Source organism: Lissotriton vulgaris, unplaced genomic scaffold (genome assembly GCF_964263255.1).
Source record: "Lissotriton vulgaris unplaced genomic scaffold, aLisVul1.2 SCAFFOLD_1500, whole genome shotgun sequence".
In the NCBI taxonomy this organism is placed as follows: domain Eukaryota; kingdom Metazoa; phylum Chordata; class Amphibia; order Caudata; family Salamandridae; genus Lissotriton; species Lissotriton vulgaris.
In genome coordinates this window covers 185,392-200,594 of record NW_028241052.1, presented here as the reverse complement: position 1 = coordinate 200,594, position 15,203 = coordinate 185,392, and the positions used below count along the sequence as shown (strand labels likewise).

Genomic DNA, 15,203 nt, shown 5'->3' with positions numbered 1-15,203 from the left:
ACCCCTCCCCGATTCTCCGGTTCGTCGCATGGCTAAGGGTCGTAGGGACTGGCAGACTCACTGGGGTCTAACGGATATCTGGAGGGCGCAACACCCCACAACTAGGGACTACTCCTACTTCTCGAGCCTCCATGAGTTGCACGTTAGACTGGACGGATTTCTTGGCTCGCCCGAACTGGTTTCAGCAGCGGTCCGGTCTGAATATTTGACCAGGACCATATCGGACCATAACCCCCTCCTGCTGGACCTTCGTTGGTTCCCCGGGGTGCCTGCGGTGCCCACCTGGAAATTACGGCCCGAGATCCTTGAGGACAGTGTTTTCAGGGCGGACCTAGGTGATAAGATCTCAGAGTACTTTGCGTCCAACGGTGGCACCGCGAGCTCGAGAGCGTTAGAGTGGGACGCTTTTAAGGTGGTGGTGAGGGGGTACTGTATTTCTAAAAAGGTCGGCATGAGGCGAATTATCCTCGACGACCTAGAGGCAGCGGATCGAACACTCCGCGAGCTGGAACTACGCCGCCCCGGGCGCCCTGAATTACAGGCGCGCACAGCGGAGGCGAAGGAGGCGGTGGTGGCGGAGGTCGAACGGCTTCGCTGTTTCGACTACAAGGCCTATACGGTTCGGTCCATCGCAGAGGGGGATAGGTCGAGCGCGCTGCTGGCATGGCTAGCCAACCCTACGCGTCAGTCCTCACTGACGACGTCCATGCGCAAGGCAGACGGAACCGAGGTGTACACTCAGCCTGAGATTCTGAGCTGCTACCGGCAATATTACGAACGCTTGTACCGCAGTCGCTCTGCCCGAGACCCGGACCTGCTCGATAATTATCTACGGCCTCTGGAGATCCGAACAGTGGAGCAGGACGTGGCGAAAGCCCTGGGGTCTGACGTAGAACTGGGAGAGATCCGTAGCGCCATTAAAAAGATGGCGAGGAATAAGACCCCGGGCCTGGACGGCCTTCCTGTGGAGTTCTATGCAGCTTATGCTGATCTCCTTGCCCCTAGGTTGTTGATAGTATACAGAGAGGCGAAGAGGCTTGGGCGACTCCCGGGCTCGATGTGCGAGGCATTGGTGGTGCCACTCCTCAAGCCCGGAAGGGACTCATCCGATCCGGGGTCTTACCGTCCCTTATCAATGCTGACGGTTGACTATAAAATCCTGAGCAGCATCTTGGCCTCGAGGCTGCTGGGACACATGAGCTCCCTGGTACATGAGGACCAGGCTGGCTTTATCCCCAGGCGTAACACGACCATGAACATTCGCAGGTTGTTCCGCTTGCTAGGGGAACCGCTTGTGGACGCCCCGTGCCCGGTTGTCTTATCGGTAGACTTAGAGAAGGCTTTTGATAGCCTGGAATGGGACTACCTTTGCACTGTGCTACGGAGGTTCGGCCTCGGTGAGGGCTTCATCAGATGGACCAAGGTTCTGTATGCCTCGGCATCGGCCAGGGTTCGGGCAGGACCGCTGATTTCCTCACAATATCCGGTGGAGCGAGGCACGAGGCAGGGATGTTCGTTATCCCCACTTCTCTTTGCGCTGGCGGTGGAGCCACTTGCGCTGCATCTCCGGTCGGGAGCCCATTATACGGGCCTGTGGACTCCTTCGGGCCCGCACTACATTTCGCTGTATGCAGACGACCTGCTGCTCTTCCTAGAGGACCCGCTCGTTGCCTTACATGGAGCTGCGACGGCGCTCACGGAGTTTGGGGAGGTCTCGGGCCTCCGAGTGAATTGGACTAAGACCTGTCTTTTCCCGGTTCGCAGGGGCACCCCTACCCCTGCTCTAAGTAGGGAGATTAGATGGGAACCCGACTGCTTTAAGCACCTGGGGGTGTACGTCTATCATGAACCACCTGACCTCCTGGATGGGAACATTGCCCGCGGCACTCGAGCACTTCGAGGCAGTATGGACTTCTGGGCCACGCTACCGCTCTCGGTGGCAGGGCGGATTGCTTTGCTTAAAATGGTGGCGCTTCCCCGGTTGTTATATTATTTCCGGACACTGCCGATCTGGGTCCCACCGGCCACGTTTCGACTATTACGATCAATGATAGTCGGATTCCTCTGGGGCTCGGGCCGCCGGCGGGTGGCCCTCAAGACCCTGATGAGGCCGAAGGATGAGGGTGGGCTGGCGGTGCCGGACTTTGAAAAGTATTATTTAGCGGCGCAGCTCCAGACCTTCACCCAGGAGATCGCCCGGGAGTTCCGGGGCCCAGAAGACAGGAGGGGAACGGGTATGGCCAGGCATGTTCTCTCCTTCATAGCGATGCGACAACGGTTGGCATTACGGGACTTGTCGATGGAGGAGCGGACCGTTCGCCTGTGTTGGAACCGAGCTCACGCCCGGGGCCACCTGAGAACACCGTATGCGCCCGAAATACCTCTGGGGATGCTAACGGCTTTGCCCCATGGTGGCGATTGGTCACGGTTGGCGAACTGGGAGGACGCCGGCTTACAGCTAATAGGTGACCTATACGAGGACGGGGCGCTCTTGCCCTATCAGGAGCTCATTGATCGCTTCGGGATTCCCCGCGGCGACTTTCTGCTGCACTCGGCCCTGGTCCGAGCGATCCAGGCGCACTGGAAATGCGGGCAGGAGGAACCTCCTTTATCTCCGGTATGCCAATACGTGATGATGTCTGCGGGCACGGTGAAGGCGGTCACTTGCCTTTACGGCAGACTGATCAATGAGGGGCTGGCTCCCCTCACTAGTCTGAGAAACCGTTGGGAGGAGGACATTGGCAAGGAGATCCCGGAGACAACCTGGTCCCAGCTGGTGCGGCGAGCCTGGAAGGGCACACGCCACGCCCGCTTTCAATTGGTCCACTACTACGTGCTCCATAGAGCATATCTGACCCCGGTGAAAATCAGGCGATATTTTGCTACGAATTCGGCGGAATGCCCCAGGTGCCCGGCCCAGGAGGCGGACCTTCTCCACATGCTGTGGGCCTGCCCGGGATTGTCATCCTATTGGGTAGAAGTGGGGAAGACCCTGGAGGAGGTGACGGGGAGATCCTTATCGTTTGACGCGGCGGTGGGACTCCTGCACTGGTTCCCTCATACCCCCAAGAACAAAATGTCTAGCAAGTTCATTGATTTAGGGCTGCTCCTTGCTAAACGAGAGGTGACCAGGAACTGGAAGGCACGAGCTGGTCCGACAGGAAGCCGGTGGCACAGCGAACTTTTGAAGTGGGCGGCGGGGGAGAGCACGCTAAGATACCAGCTAGCTTGGAGGCAGCGTAATGAGAAGGCACAGGAGGCAGCGCTGGAGTGGGAGACGTTAGTGCAGGCCCTTAGGGATTATTGCGCCCCCAGCGACTCTGAAAGTGAGGAAGCAGCTCGCCCCAAGTCCCGATAGACGATTGCACCTTTCAGCTCTGTTGCTTTCCCCATGGGTCCTCTAGCAGATCCTGTTGAGGTGGTTACCGTGCGCTGATGCCGGGGATGGGTGGGTTTTCTTTGGTTCGTAGCGTTTTGAGGGTGGGGTTTTTCTTTCTGGGTTTATAGGCTTGTTTGGAAAAGCAGATGACGGACGGTGGATCATCCGGACCAGCTTCGACATCCTTCTGAGCCCCCATTGAATTTCGCCGCCCGACCCCAGGGTTGTGGGCTGAATGGCTGTGTAAGAAACTTACGGCGGGGGGGCGGAGGGTTGTGTCTCATTGATCTTGCTCGTTATATAATGCTGGTCGATTATGTAACGATTTACTGATTCCTGCAATAAAAATATATTTAAAAAAAAATTTAAAAAAATAAAAAAAATAGCTTGCAAAATAGCTGGTCTAATATTTATGTTGCTCCCCCAGAAAACACAAACACTTACCTAGCTTTCTTCAATCAATGTTATGCAGGGTTATTCTGATCTCTCTACTTTACTGAGTGTATTCATACTTTCGCCTGCATAGAACATTTGCTATGGATATATAGGCTCAATTGGCCCTGTTCCTTTACTATCTGTTCCCCCCAGGGGGGTTAGAACTCCAATAAACCTATGCCTCAGCCTTAGACTGACGGCAGTACTACTTCGTGGCTGATTTCAATTTCTAGCACATATAAGCACCAGGTTCCAGCTATACTAAATATCAGCTGCATCACTCCATGCCCTCTTGAAACCAAGCCTTACTATCTCCTTGCTGGGATCCAGGATTAGCAGCCATTACTGTTATTTCCTTTCGGCTTTCAAGAAAAATGCTTGAAAAAAACATAATGCCCAGGATGAAAATAACTAGGTGGCATCTGCATAAATATCTATATGTACAGAGACGAAGGAAGAACCCAGGAAGGACTATGCGTGACATTTTCGTTTGTAAATATTTTAATCTGTTATTTTCTTTTATTTTCCAATACATGTGATATTTTCTATTATCTTTGTGCGAAGGGCAGCTTTGGATGGCAAAAGCACCTATTAAATACATTCAAATTCTCTCCTTTCGAAGATTCAAGCCGTAAATCTTCCCATCCTCCCCTCAGCTGAATGCTAACTTCCTGCACTGTACATAAAAATGATGGTGATTTACATCTGTGGTGTAAGCACCTGATAGAAACGTCCTCCCTTTCACTGTCTTCTGATGAATAAATCCTCCTGTTACACAATTCTGGTAAACAGTCCCTCCCTTGACACAGTATTCACTACCCATCTTTAGCTGAAGGATCTGGTCCCATTGATCCTAGGAGAGCCAGCATCCTGGTCTATTGGCATCCAGGTGGGAACCATCAATACACCAGGCATTCGTAATGGGGACTCAGCAAAGATCCAGATTTCCATCCAGCCCATATCTACCTGGTGGAGAAATCTGATGCAGGCTCAAACCTGCAGGTGGTGCTAAACAAATCTGTTTCCTGGTTGGTGTTATTAATCTAAGCACTCTAATTGAGATGGGTAGTCACATCCCATGGGTATGCCTCATATTACAGTATTTGGAATGGCAGCAATTGGCCACTGAAACGGGCAGTTGATTTCTGTCATTGGAATCAATGGTTATACAAATAAATTTCATATGATGTAAAAAAAAATCCACTACCAGGTAAATGTCTTGGGTAAAAAGAGGTGGGATTGTGGCTCTACACCCAGTAGTTAAACTACTTACTGTGGCGTCTCTTTTTACTTCACTTTTGGGGGAGGGGAGATAGCTGTCATTGACAACCACATCCACCATGCGGAAACCATTACCAACAACAGGAACCAGGGTTGGGCCCATTTTTAGGTCTAGACAATGACCATGCATGCGCTGCTAGCTTGCAACAGATATTGTTTACTGTAAGGGGCTTGGAGCCTGACAATGGTTTACCATTTGTGGGCTTCATTCCCACTCACATTTGCTGCCTCTTAATTGGGTAGTGCGTGCCGGCTTCAATTCCTCTTCTTTCATCTGTAGGATGCACCAATTAGTGGTTTCTTTATCTTGATTACAGTCCTCTACTGCTGGCACTATGACTGCGTTACTATTTTTCTTTCTTGCTAGCATAGTCATCGCATCTCTCACCCCCTCTAGTCCCTGTTGCTTCTTTGCCACGCCCCCCATCGTCCATGTTGCTCATTCCCTCCCAACCCCATTGTCTGTGTTGGTTTCCTCTTGCCTTCCACCTTCTTGTTGTACATGTTGCTTCTTACCTCCCTCCGCCACACTCCTATGGTCCATGTTGCTTCATTTCTCACACCCCAATACATGCTAATACATGCTAATGGAGCCGATTCCGAAATTGCCTCTGTTTCAATAGAAGTCAATAGTGGAAATACATTCTCCCGATTATTATTTTAAAATCTCCCAATTTTCCCTTCCAAAATGTTGGCATGTATGCACCCTCAACAACCTCCCGTTGTCTGTGTTGCCTCTTCCCTCCCACCCCAAACTCCCCATTGTCTGTGTTCCTTCTTCCCTCCCACCTCCTACCCTCCTGTTGTCAGTGTTGCCCCCAACCTGCATGGCGAGCGATTTGTTTTAGTTTCCTGTTCGAGTGTCTTAGCCCCTTTTTACATAGCTTTTAGCAATGCTGCATAGCAGCCACGCTGCTCTACAAAATGGCCAAAAGACATTGGTAAAGTTGATAGCTCTCGCATAGGTGAGACCTATTGGCTTTGCAAATCCTTGTTGTTAAGACTGGATGCAAATAGATTAAAGTAAAGACATTTGATGTCCCTGCGACTAGGGGTTTGTGAAAGACATGTAGGTGTGTACAGTAGTTTGCAAAATGTAAATAACGACTGAGCTCTGGTTTTCAGAATTGCACACTGACTATGTCTAGTTCATAATCCTGGTTAATATCAACAGAAATCTAGCTATCAATTACCTTACCACAGGAGGGGGTAGTAATTGATTGCTATCATTTTATTGCTAATTTAAGTGAGTTGTGCACGCATCAATGTGGGCGCATCCCTGTATTTGAGGCACTCCTTAGGGTTCATTGAAGACTCCAAAGTTGTTAATGAATTTCTTTATTCATAAAGTTTTTATGTTCATGATATTTGTAGCATATCAATTACAAGTGGTTTCAAGCTTATAACATGTTGAGTTCTATTATGCCATTCAATTAAGACTCCAAAGCATTTCAGGCTAACCCCGCCCTTTATCAAGGAGTTCTGAAACGAAGAAGATATGACAAGCAGTCAGGCTTGTGTGAACAAGCGTGTTGGTGAGGTTAAAAAAATGTGCAAGGTGCCTGTGCTCGTAGTTTATAAAAAGCCGTGGTGTTAAAGGTTCAACTGTGTGGGCAAAGTGTGTTAGTGATTAGTTAATGGGCTAAGGATGAAATTGGGTAGGGGGTGTAACCGACCATTGTAACCGGACTGTGGATTTTAGCCATTGGTTACTGCAAATGTCCCCCCAAGGTTTGCGAAAAAACTGTTTACCGCATGCCTGGATTTAACTACTTTCACAGGATTTGGGGAAGCAAGAACAGACAACGCCGGATTTATGACATTAGCACACATACATTTAAAACGCAATACCTTTACCACACAAACCTTTACCATGCATATACATTTACCACGCATACCGTTACAAGGCAAGGTAAGTATATATAAAAAAATATATATACATATATAGATAGATGTGATCAAGATCCTTGGGGATGGAAACGTGTCATGCTGTTGGAGTTGTGTGTGGAGCTGAATAAAATTTAAGCTGCACAGATTCTGTGGTCCGTACTCCATATTTGCATAGTAGGAAAAGAGGCTGCGAGAGGAGAATTGTAGCATAGATAGATATATATATATACACACACACATACAAATATATGAATTTATATATATTTTTTTTTTTCACTAAAAAAAACATAGGTTTCAGGGACGTTATAGTTAGTTATAGATTTAACTTGTATAAAACCGTAGAAATTCGGCCGTTATAGTTAGTAGACCTGATTATAACTCGCGCCCCCGCAATGCATTGCTGATGACGTCACATATTACATCACTAATGACATCATCCAGTGAATGTGCGTTTCTGTAAAGTATAAAAATCTGTTTTTTATTTTTTTATATATATATATATATATATATATATATATATATATATATATATACACCAAGGTGTATTGAAGTATGAGTTGGCGTATGAGTGTCTGAATGGATGATTTAGTAGGTGTGTGGCTGACTGTATAAGTGAGTGATTAAATGTGTCTTACTGAATGTACGGGTTAGAGACTGAACTCTGTGAATGTCTTTATTAATCTGTTAGTGGGTAAGCGGCTGCATGCCTTGGTGAGTAGCTACATGAGTGTCTATATGGGTTATTTATTGGTTGTCTGAGTATCTGTATGGGTGCCCGAGTGTCTTTGTGGGTGGGTGGAGGGGTGTGTGACCCTGTGCATAGATATCTGAGTGGTTGTTTCACTGGGTGTATAGATTCAAGAGTGCATATGGAAACACCTGTATGGGTGCGTGAGTGTGGATATGGGTGTGTTGGTGAGTAAATGGATGTCTCAGTGGTGCATGTGTGAGTAACTACATATGTTTTATAGCAGTATATGTGAGTGTTGGAGTGTTGGAGTATATAAATGACTATATGTGAGAGAGTGATTGCAAGAGTATCTGTATGGATGAGTGTGTGTTTCTATGAGTGATTGTTTAAGAGAGTAAGTATGTGTTAGTATCTGTATAAATAAGTGTGGTGGTGTGTGTATGCCTGTATAAGCAAGGAAATGGGTGTGTTATAGTTTCTTTGCATGACTGACCAGGTGTATGAGTAACTCTTTGAGTGAGTGGCAGTGTGTGAGTGTCTATATAGATTTATGAGTGGTTATATCAGTGGCTGTATAGATGAATGACTGTGTCTATGAGTGACTATATGGGTTAGTGGGTGGATGTGTGTATAGACGTATGAATCACTGAGCAGCTATGTACTAACTGCTATTGGTCTGTCTATGGTTTCGATTTTATTTTTATTAGGGTATGAGGAGGTGCATCAGATGATCACATGGATGATTGCGGGGGCGCGAGTTATAGTTAGGTCTACTAACTATAACGGCCGAATTTCTATGGTTTTATACAAACTAAATCTCCATCTAACTATAACGTCCCTGAAACCTATGTTTTTTTCAGTGAATTTCTAAGGTTTTTTAAATGCTAATTTCTAACTATGCCTACAAAGGTAGGACATGTGAAGAAAGAGGAAGAAAAGTGCAGGAAGAAGAAGAGATGTGCAGAAAGAACCAACAGAGGAGCAGAAAGAGGCCTTGTTGCAAAATCATCCTGTGCCCACAACTTTTTCATATGGGTACTGGTGGTATCTGACTCTGACCAACCAGGCCTAGAGCCAGTGCTATGCTAAAAGACACTTAGAATACAGTGAAAACACCTACATACACTAGGGAACACTATGCATTGGGGTACCCCTGTGATTAGCATGACCTCCTCTGTAAGGCCCTAGTTCATAATAGGGCAGGGGGATTAAAACTACCTCTAAGTCAGAGGTGCAGAAATATGCTATTTTAACTAATAGTCGCGTTTGCAGAGTGGAGGAGAAAGGGTGCTGGGCGTCCAACCAACGCTCAGGAATTCCGCTGCGTAGGGCTTAATGGAGGTACCAGGAGGGATACTTGGCCCCCAAACTCCCTCAGGTCTCAATTGCACTTCATCCCCCATCCCGTAGTCTGCCACGAGGCACGTTTGCAGAGTGGTAGAGAAAGGGGGCCATGGCCTCCGAAGACGTCTTAGCTATCCCACTGTGTGGGACTTACTGGAGGTAACAAGAGGGGTAGTTGGCCCCCAACGACATCCTTGAGGGCCAACTTCCCAAATTATTACCTCCAATCAGTCCCACAGAGCAGGATTGGTAAGAACTCGTACCAGGCCACGCCCACTTTGCCCACCACTCTACAAACGCTCTCCCTGACACGCTCTTGGATGGGGATTGAAGTCCCTTCACTGCTGGGGGTCCTGTAGGGGCCAACTAGCCTACCTTTTAGCTCCAGTAATCCCCATTCAGTGGGATTGGTAAGAAGTAGACAAACACCATGCACCCTTTCTCCACCACTCTGCAAACACGCCCCTGGCGCGTTTTAAGTTGGGGGATTAAGTCCCCTTGAATCCTGAGGGTCCCTGGGGTCCAACTATCCCACCAGGTACCTCCAGTAAGTGCCACAGAGCTGCGTTGCAGAGACTTGTAAAAGGGATATGGCCTGGACCACATCACTGCAACGCAGGTCTGTGGCGCTTACTGGAGGTACCTGGTGGGCTTGTTGGCCCCCAGGTGCCCTCAGGATTGAAGGGGAATTAATTCCCCAACTTAAAACGCGCCACAGGGCGTCTTTGTACACATGTCACCTCAGGCCCCGTCCCCTTCCTTCACCACTGTGCAAACACGCACCATGGCACGTTTTAAGTTAGGGGATTAAGCCCCCTTTAATCCTGAGAGCCCCTGGGGTCCAACTAGCCCACCAGGTACCTCCAGTAAGTGCCACAGAGCTGCATTGCAAAGAGGTGTAAAAAGGGGCGTGGCCTCTGAACACGTCTCTGCAAGCAGCTCCCTGGCGCATACTGGAGGTACCTGGTGGGCTAGTTGGCCCCCAGGGACCCTCAGTATTCAAGGGGAATTAATTCCCCAACTTACAACGCGCCAGGGGACGAGTTTGCTGAGTGCTGCAGGGATGGGGCGGGGCCTAGCCGAGATGCAGCTATTCTTTTTTTTTTTTTTTTTAAGAAGGGTGGGCTGTGTGGCAACCCTCCTCTTTCCTTTTTTGGGCCCTAGGGATCCCATCCCCCAGGGCCTTGCCCCCTTTGAAAACGGGAAAGGGGCAAATTTCGGACCCCGGGACCCCATCCCCACGGCATGGCCATCATTGTTTTTTTATTATTATTATCATTTTAATCAAGGAGGGGGGCTGCGTGGCCTCCCTCCTGATGCCTCTATTATTACACCCTGGGGACCCCATCCCCCGGGGCTGTGCCTCTTTTATTTATTATTAATTTTTTTATGTAAGGGGTCTGTGTGGCCCCCCTCCTAGGCCACTTCTGGCCCCGGGGACTCCATCCCCCGGGGCCTGGCCTCTTCGTTGGGGACCGTGGGAGGAGCCCCATTGTCCCCGCCGGCTCGCCGCATCCTGCGGGAGCCGGCATTGCTTTTCCACATGGGGAGCTGCGGACATGCAGCTCCCCGTGTGGAAAAGCAATGTGGTTCGAATATTTTAAAGCGAGAGCAGCTTTCCTGCTCTCGCTTTCAAAACCCAAACCACAGTTTGCTATAGCCATAGCAGAGCCATAGCCAACAGCAGTGTCCCGGGGTGGGCACCCCGTGACACTGCAGGAGCCGGCCCTGGGAGGTAGCGGTCTCCAGGGCTATCAAGGGCTCCAGGAGGGGGGGCGGCAAGGTGGTGGTCCCCGGAGTTTGGAGGTCCTTAACGGACCCCCGCATTTGAATATCAGTGCCCCCGGGAGGTGGCGGTCTGCGGGCGTGTGGGGGGAGCTCGAGCCCCCCCCACACAGGTGTATTTTGTTCAAAAAAAAGTCCCGGGGTGGCGGTCCCGGGGGCTTGGGTGGCCTTGGAGGGCCCCCACCCTTTAAAAAAGAAACCCGGGGTGTGGCGGTCCCCGGGGCTGCGGGGGGCTGTGTGCCCCCCACAACTCTTTAATCAAGCCCCAGGGTGCCCAGGGCAGTGTGGGGGAATTGGGGCCCCCCACACATTCTTTTCCCTGCCACAGGGACCTGGCCCACCCGGGGGCTTCAATACAATGAAGCGCGGCTGCCCACACTTCATTTTTTAATTTTCTCTATCGGATTTGCGCACCCAGTGCAAATTCGGCAGATTTTTTGAAAAAATTAATTTTTGGGACCTGGGGGTCCCTGTGGGATCCCCTGAGCAGGCCTAGGGGGTCAGGGTGTTTCTACCCTGCCCCCTTTTCTTGTTTTTGCATTTATTTTTCTCTTTTCTTGTGACTTGGTTCTACTGAGTCACAAGATGGCTGCCAACACTTCCTGGTTTGGAGTGTTGACAGCCAATTAGAATAAAGCTCGTAGTCAGGAGGGTCCGCGGATCCACAGTGCCGCTAGATATCAAAACTTTTATTTTTTGATTTTCTCAGCAACTAATAAACATATTTACACCATTTAAGAAAAAGAGTGCTTTCTGAACCAAGCACTACCTTTTTGCCAAATTTGGTGTAATTGCGTTCAGCAGTTCAACCTGTAGCAGTGTCTAAAGTTTCCTATAGGAAATTCATTTTCCGACCTCTTTTTTTTAATTTCTCAGGAACTACTGAACGGATTTACACCATTTAACAAAAAGAGTTCTTTCTGAAACAAGGGCTATGTTTTTGCCAAATTTGGTGTCATTCCGTTCAGCAGTTCGGGCTTTAGCTGTGTCTAAAGTTTCCTGAGGAAAATAACATGGAGAAAACACGTTTTGGGACCCCCCTTCTTTCTCGGCCCCCGCTTACCGAATCACCCCGAAACATTCAAGATAGGAGCTGACCGGAGCGGACCATAAGTGAAAATGTTGCGAAGATTCTTCATCCGGCGCCAAAGGTATTGGGAAAACAAAAAGCGCTTTTCTTATGGAAAACAGGTCCTAACTATAACTATCTACAAGCGACTGGCAGTAGAATATATATATATATATATATATGGAATTGCTGAATAAATAAGCTTTGAAAAAAACTCTGCTCGTGAGTGCCTTGATGCTTTCAGTGTGAGACTGAGATAACTGGAATCCTATCCCGAATATATATATATATATCTCCACACCTAAACCCTTAAACACCCCAAAAACCCTTACCACCTTATATCCAATTATAAACCCTAAAAACACCTTTACCACCTAATTCACTCACTCACCCCTAAACTATAAAAACTCCACTATCTACCTTATACCCTTAGCCACCCCTAAACACTAAAAACAACCTTACCACCCAGTTTCTTTACCCCTAAGCCCTAAAAACATCCTAACCACCCAGTTCTCTTTGCCAACCCTAAACACACCCATACCATCCAATCCCCTTACCCATCCATAACCCTAAAAACACCCTCACCACCCAATTCCTTTCCCCACGCTTAAACCCAAAAAACACCTATACACCCTTACCCTCCCCTAAACCCTAAAAATACTCTTACTACCCAATTCCCTAAGCCGCCTCTAAACTCTAAAAATATCCTGATCACCCAATTCCTATGGCCGCCTCTAAACTCTAAAAAAAAAAACCTTATCACCCAATTTGCATTGCCACCCCATAACCCTAAAGCATCCTTGCCACCCCTAAACCCAAAAAAACACCCTTACCACCTAATTCCCTTACCCGCCCTTAAACCCTAAATACACCCTAACCACCCTAAACCCTTACTCACCCTTAAACCTTAGATACCCTTTCCACCCTATACCATTACCCACCTATAAAGCCAAAAAAACATCATTTTCACCCAATTCCCTTACCCACCCCCAAACTGTAAAAAATACCTTTACTACCCAATTCCTTACCCACTCCTAAACTCTTAAAACATGCTTATCACCCTAGTCCCTCAGCCACCCCTAAACCCTGAAAACACTCATCACCCCTCTTACCCACCCCAGAACTCTAAAAAACACCCTTATCACCCAATTCCCTCAGCCACCCCTAAACCCAAAAATCACCCATACTACTGTATACCCTTACTCACCCCTAAATTCCAAAACATCTTTACTTTAATCATATATGTAAGTGTGTGTGTATGTATATATGTATGTATGTATATATATATATATATATATATATATATATATATATACATACACACACTTACTTTATATATACTTACTTTTTCATTTTGAAGGCATGCATGGTAAAGATAATTGAGATTTGGTTCTTTAATGTATATAATGACTAAAAATTATATGAATTTGTAAATACGTGTATTGTTCTTTGATCTTATGAGCACTAAAGGGAGAGAAAATATATAAAGAAAAAAAGAAAAATATATACGTGCTTGATATAAAATAAAATAATAACTGAAATTACATGTGATACGACTGTGTTTATGGGGGTCTCAGTTTTGAGCTTCTTGCCAATGTTGAAATTGAATAGGTCCGATTAGAGGTTTTTCTCATATTTGTTGTTGGTTCCCCCTCCTCTTGGACCTAAAAGTAAACAGTCGGTACCACTCTTCTGATATAATTGATGCGTGGTAAAGACATAACGTTGTAATGCCTGCGTGGTAAAGCCTGTTTTGCGACAATGCCAAGCTTCATAAGGCTCACCCTCTTACAACAAAGAAGGATGAAATGATCTTTCATAGAATTTTTTTTAATTATGTGCTAAAAGTTAGGTAAGAAAAATTTTGAAATTCTCGTCAGGCTGATTTGTTAGCTTAAATATAAATTTTTAAAGGTATTCAAGGGTTTGTAGTTTGGCTACAACTATCTCTCTCTGAGTCCAGAAGCAGGAAACAAAGTGTAGGTGTGTGCATCTTCCCTACGTAAGGGCTGAAGGTGTGCGTGTCTACCTGAGTAATGGCTGCACCATCCCTTCTGTAAAGATGAATGCAAACATTGACTTGAATAAAACTATCATATAGCTGGCACTCTACAAAAGATCATTTTCTCCTCAGTTATCTCTAAAATAGTTTTGACTTATATTTTGGAAAGATATATGAACTGTACTTAAAAAAATAAAAAATGCTACTGGGGACCACAAATATTTTCTAAATATATCAGAAAGTTATTAGAAAGCTAGAGAATGGAAGAATATTCTACAGTTGTACACACATACACACACACACCCACCACCACCACCACACAAAGACACATACGTCCATTTACTTACATCACCTACTAAAGGAGTTGATCAGGCCTACCAAGCTATCTGCCAAGTTGCTTATTTTGGTAAAAGCTAATGTATTATTTTTGTTTGAAGCGTATTTGTGTCATCAGGAGTGTACTGTGAATTATTTAAACAACCATTTACTTTTGTTTCAGTAAAGACCATATTTAATCCTGCACCAGCTATTGCAGAGCTAGACCCTGGATTCTATACCCATACTGATGTCTTCTGCTGTAATGAGAGTGAGGTAATGACTATTTCAGTTTGTACAAGGATTCAAAATGGCTGAATACTAATAATTAGTTATGTAAATTTTGTTACCACCCGAGTATTTATTTGTGTGTGTTAAATGTACTAGTCCATCCAGTGGATACAAGGCCCTGCATGATGGCTGAGGGCTGGCTAGCTGAAAAACAAATGGAAAACTTTACAAATGAATATGACATGGAGGTAGCTATGACCATATGTGATATGTGTTATAGTATTATATGTTTTTGTATTTATTTTTGATCTATGCGTCTAGCTTCGTCGATAATCATTGAACTGGTACTGGATAAAGATAATGGCTTCCAGTAAGCCACAGATGCTTCAATTCTCCAATGCTTCATTGTTACCACTCTGTGTGCCATGTTCAGTGGTGCTTGCATGAGCCACTGTACCTGTCCTTGCACAAAATCTACACTGCCTTGCTGCAGTCCAGGATGACGAAATATCTTTAGCGGCTATTTCACCCCTTTTTTTCCCACAACCCTTTTGCTGCCTCCTCAAAAAGAGGAAGGGAGGCGTTTGAGTAACTTCAACCTTTCTGCACCCTCATAAATTACTTTTTTGGTCCCCAAAGGGTGTTGCAACGCAGTCTCTAATATTGAGTGAAAAGCTAACTTATTTCCTCATCAGTGGAATGGAAGTTTGAACGTCATCTGTAGACTGAAGTACATGTAAGGCCATCCACTAGGTTGATAAGTTTCAGGCCTACAGGTGTA

The 15,203-nt window shown here is 46.7% G+C and overlaps 1 protein-coding gene across 1 annotated transcript in view; it reads left to right on the top strand.

The window, feature by feature from the left end:
- Positions 1–15,203, top strand: part of LOC147672121 (ribokinase-like) — a 518,130-nt gene that overhangs the window by 318,360 nt on the left and 184,567 nt on the right. The window contains exon 6 of the mRNA XM_086948020.1: positions 14,376–14,467. Within this exon, the coding sequence (XP_086804146.1) occupies positions 14,376–14,467 (92 nt within the window). The remainder of the gene's footprint in view (positions 1–14,375; positions 14,468–15,203) is intronic.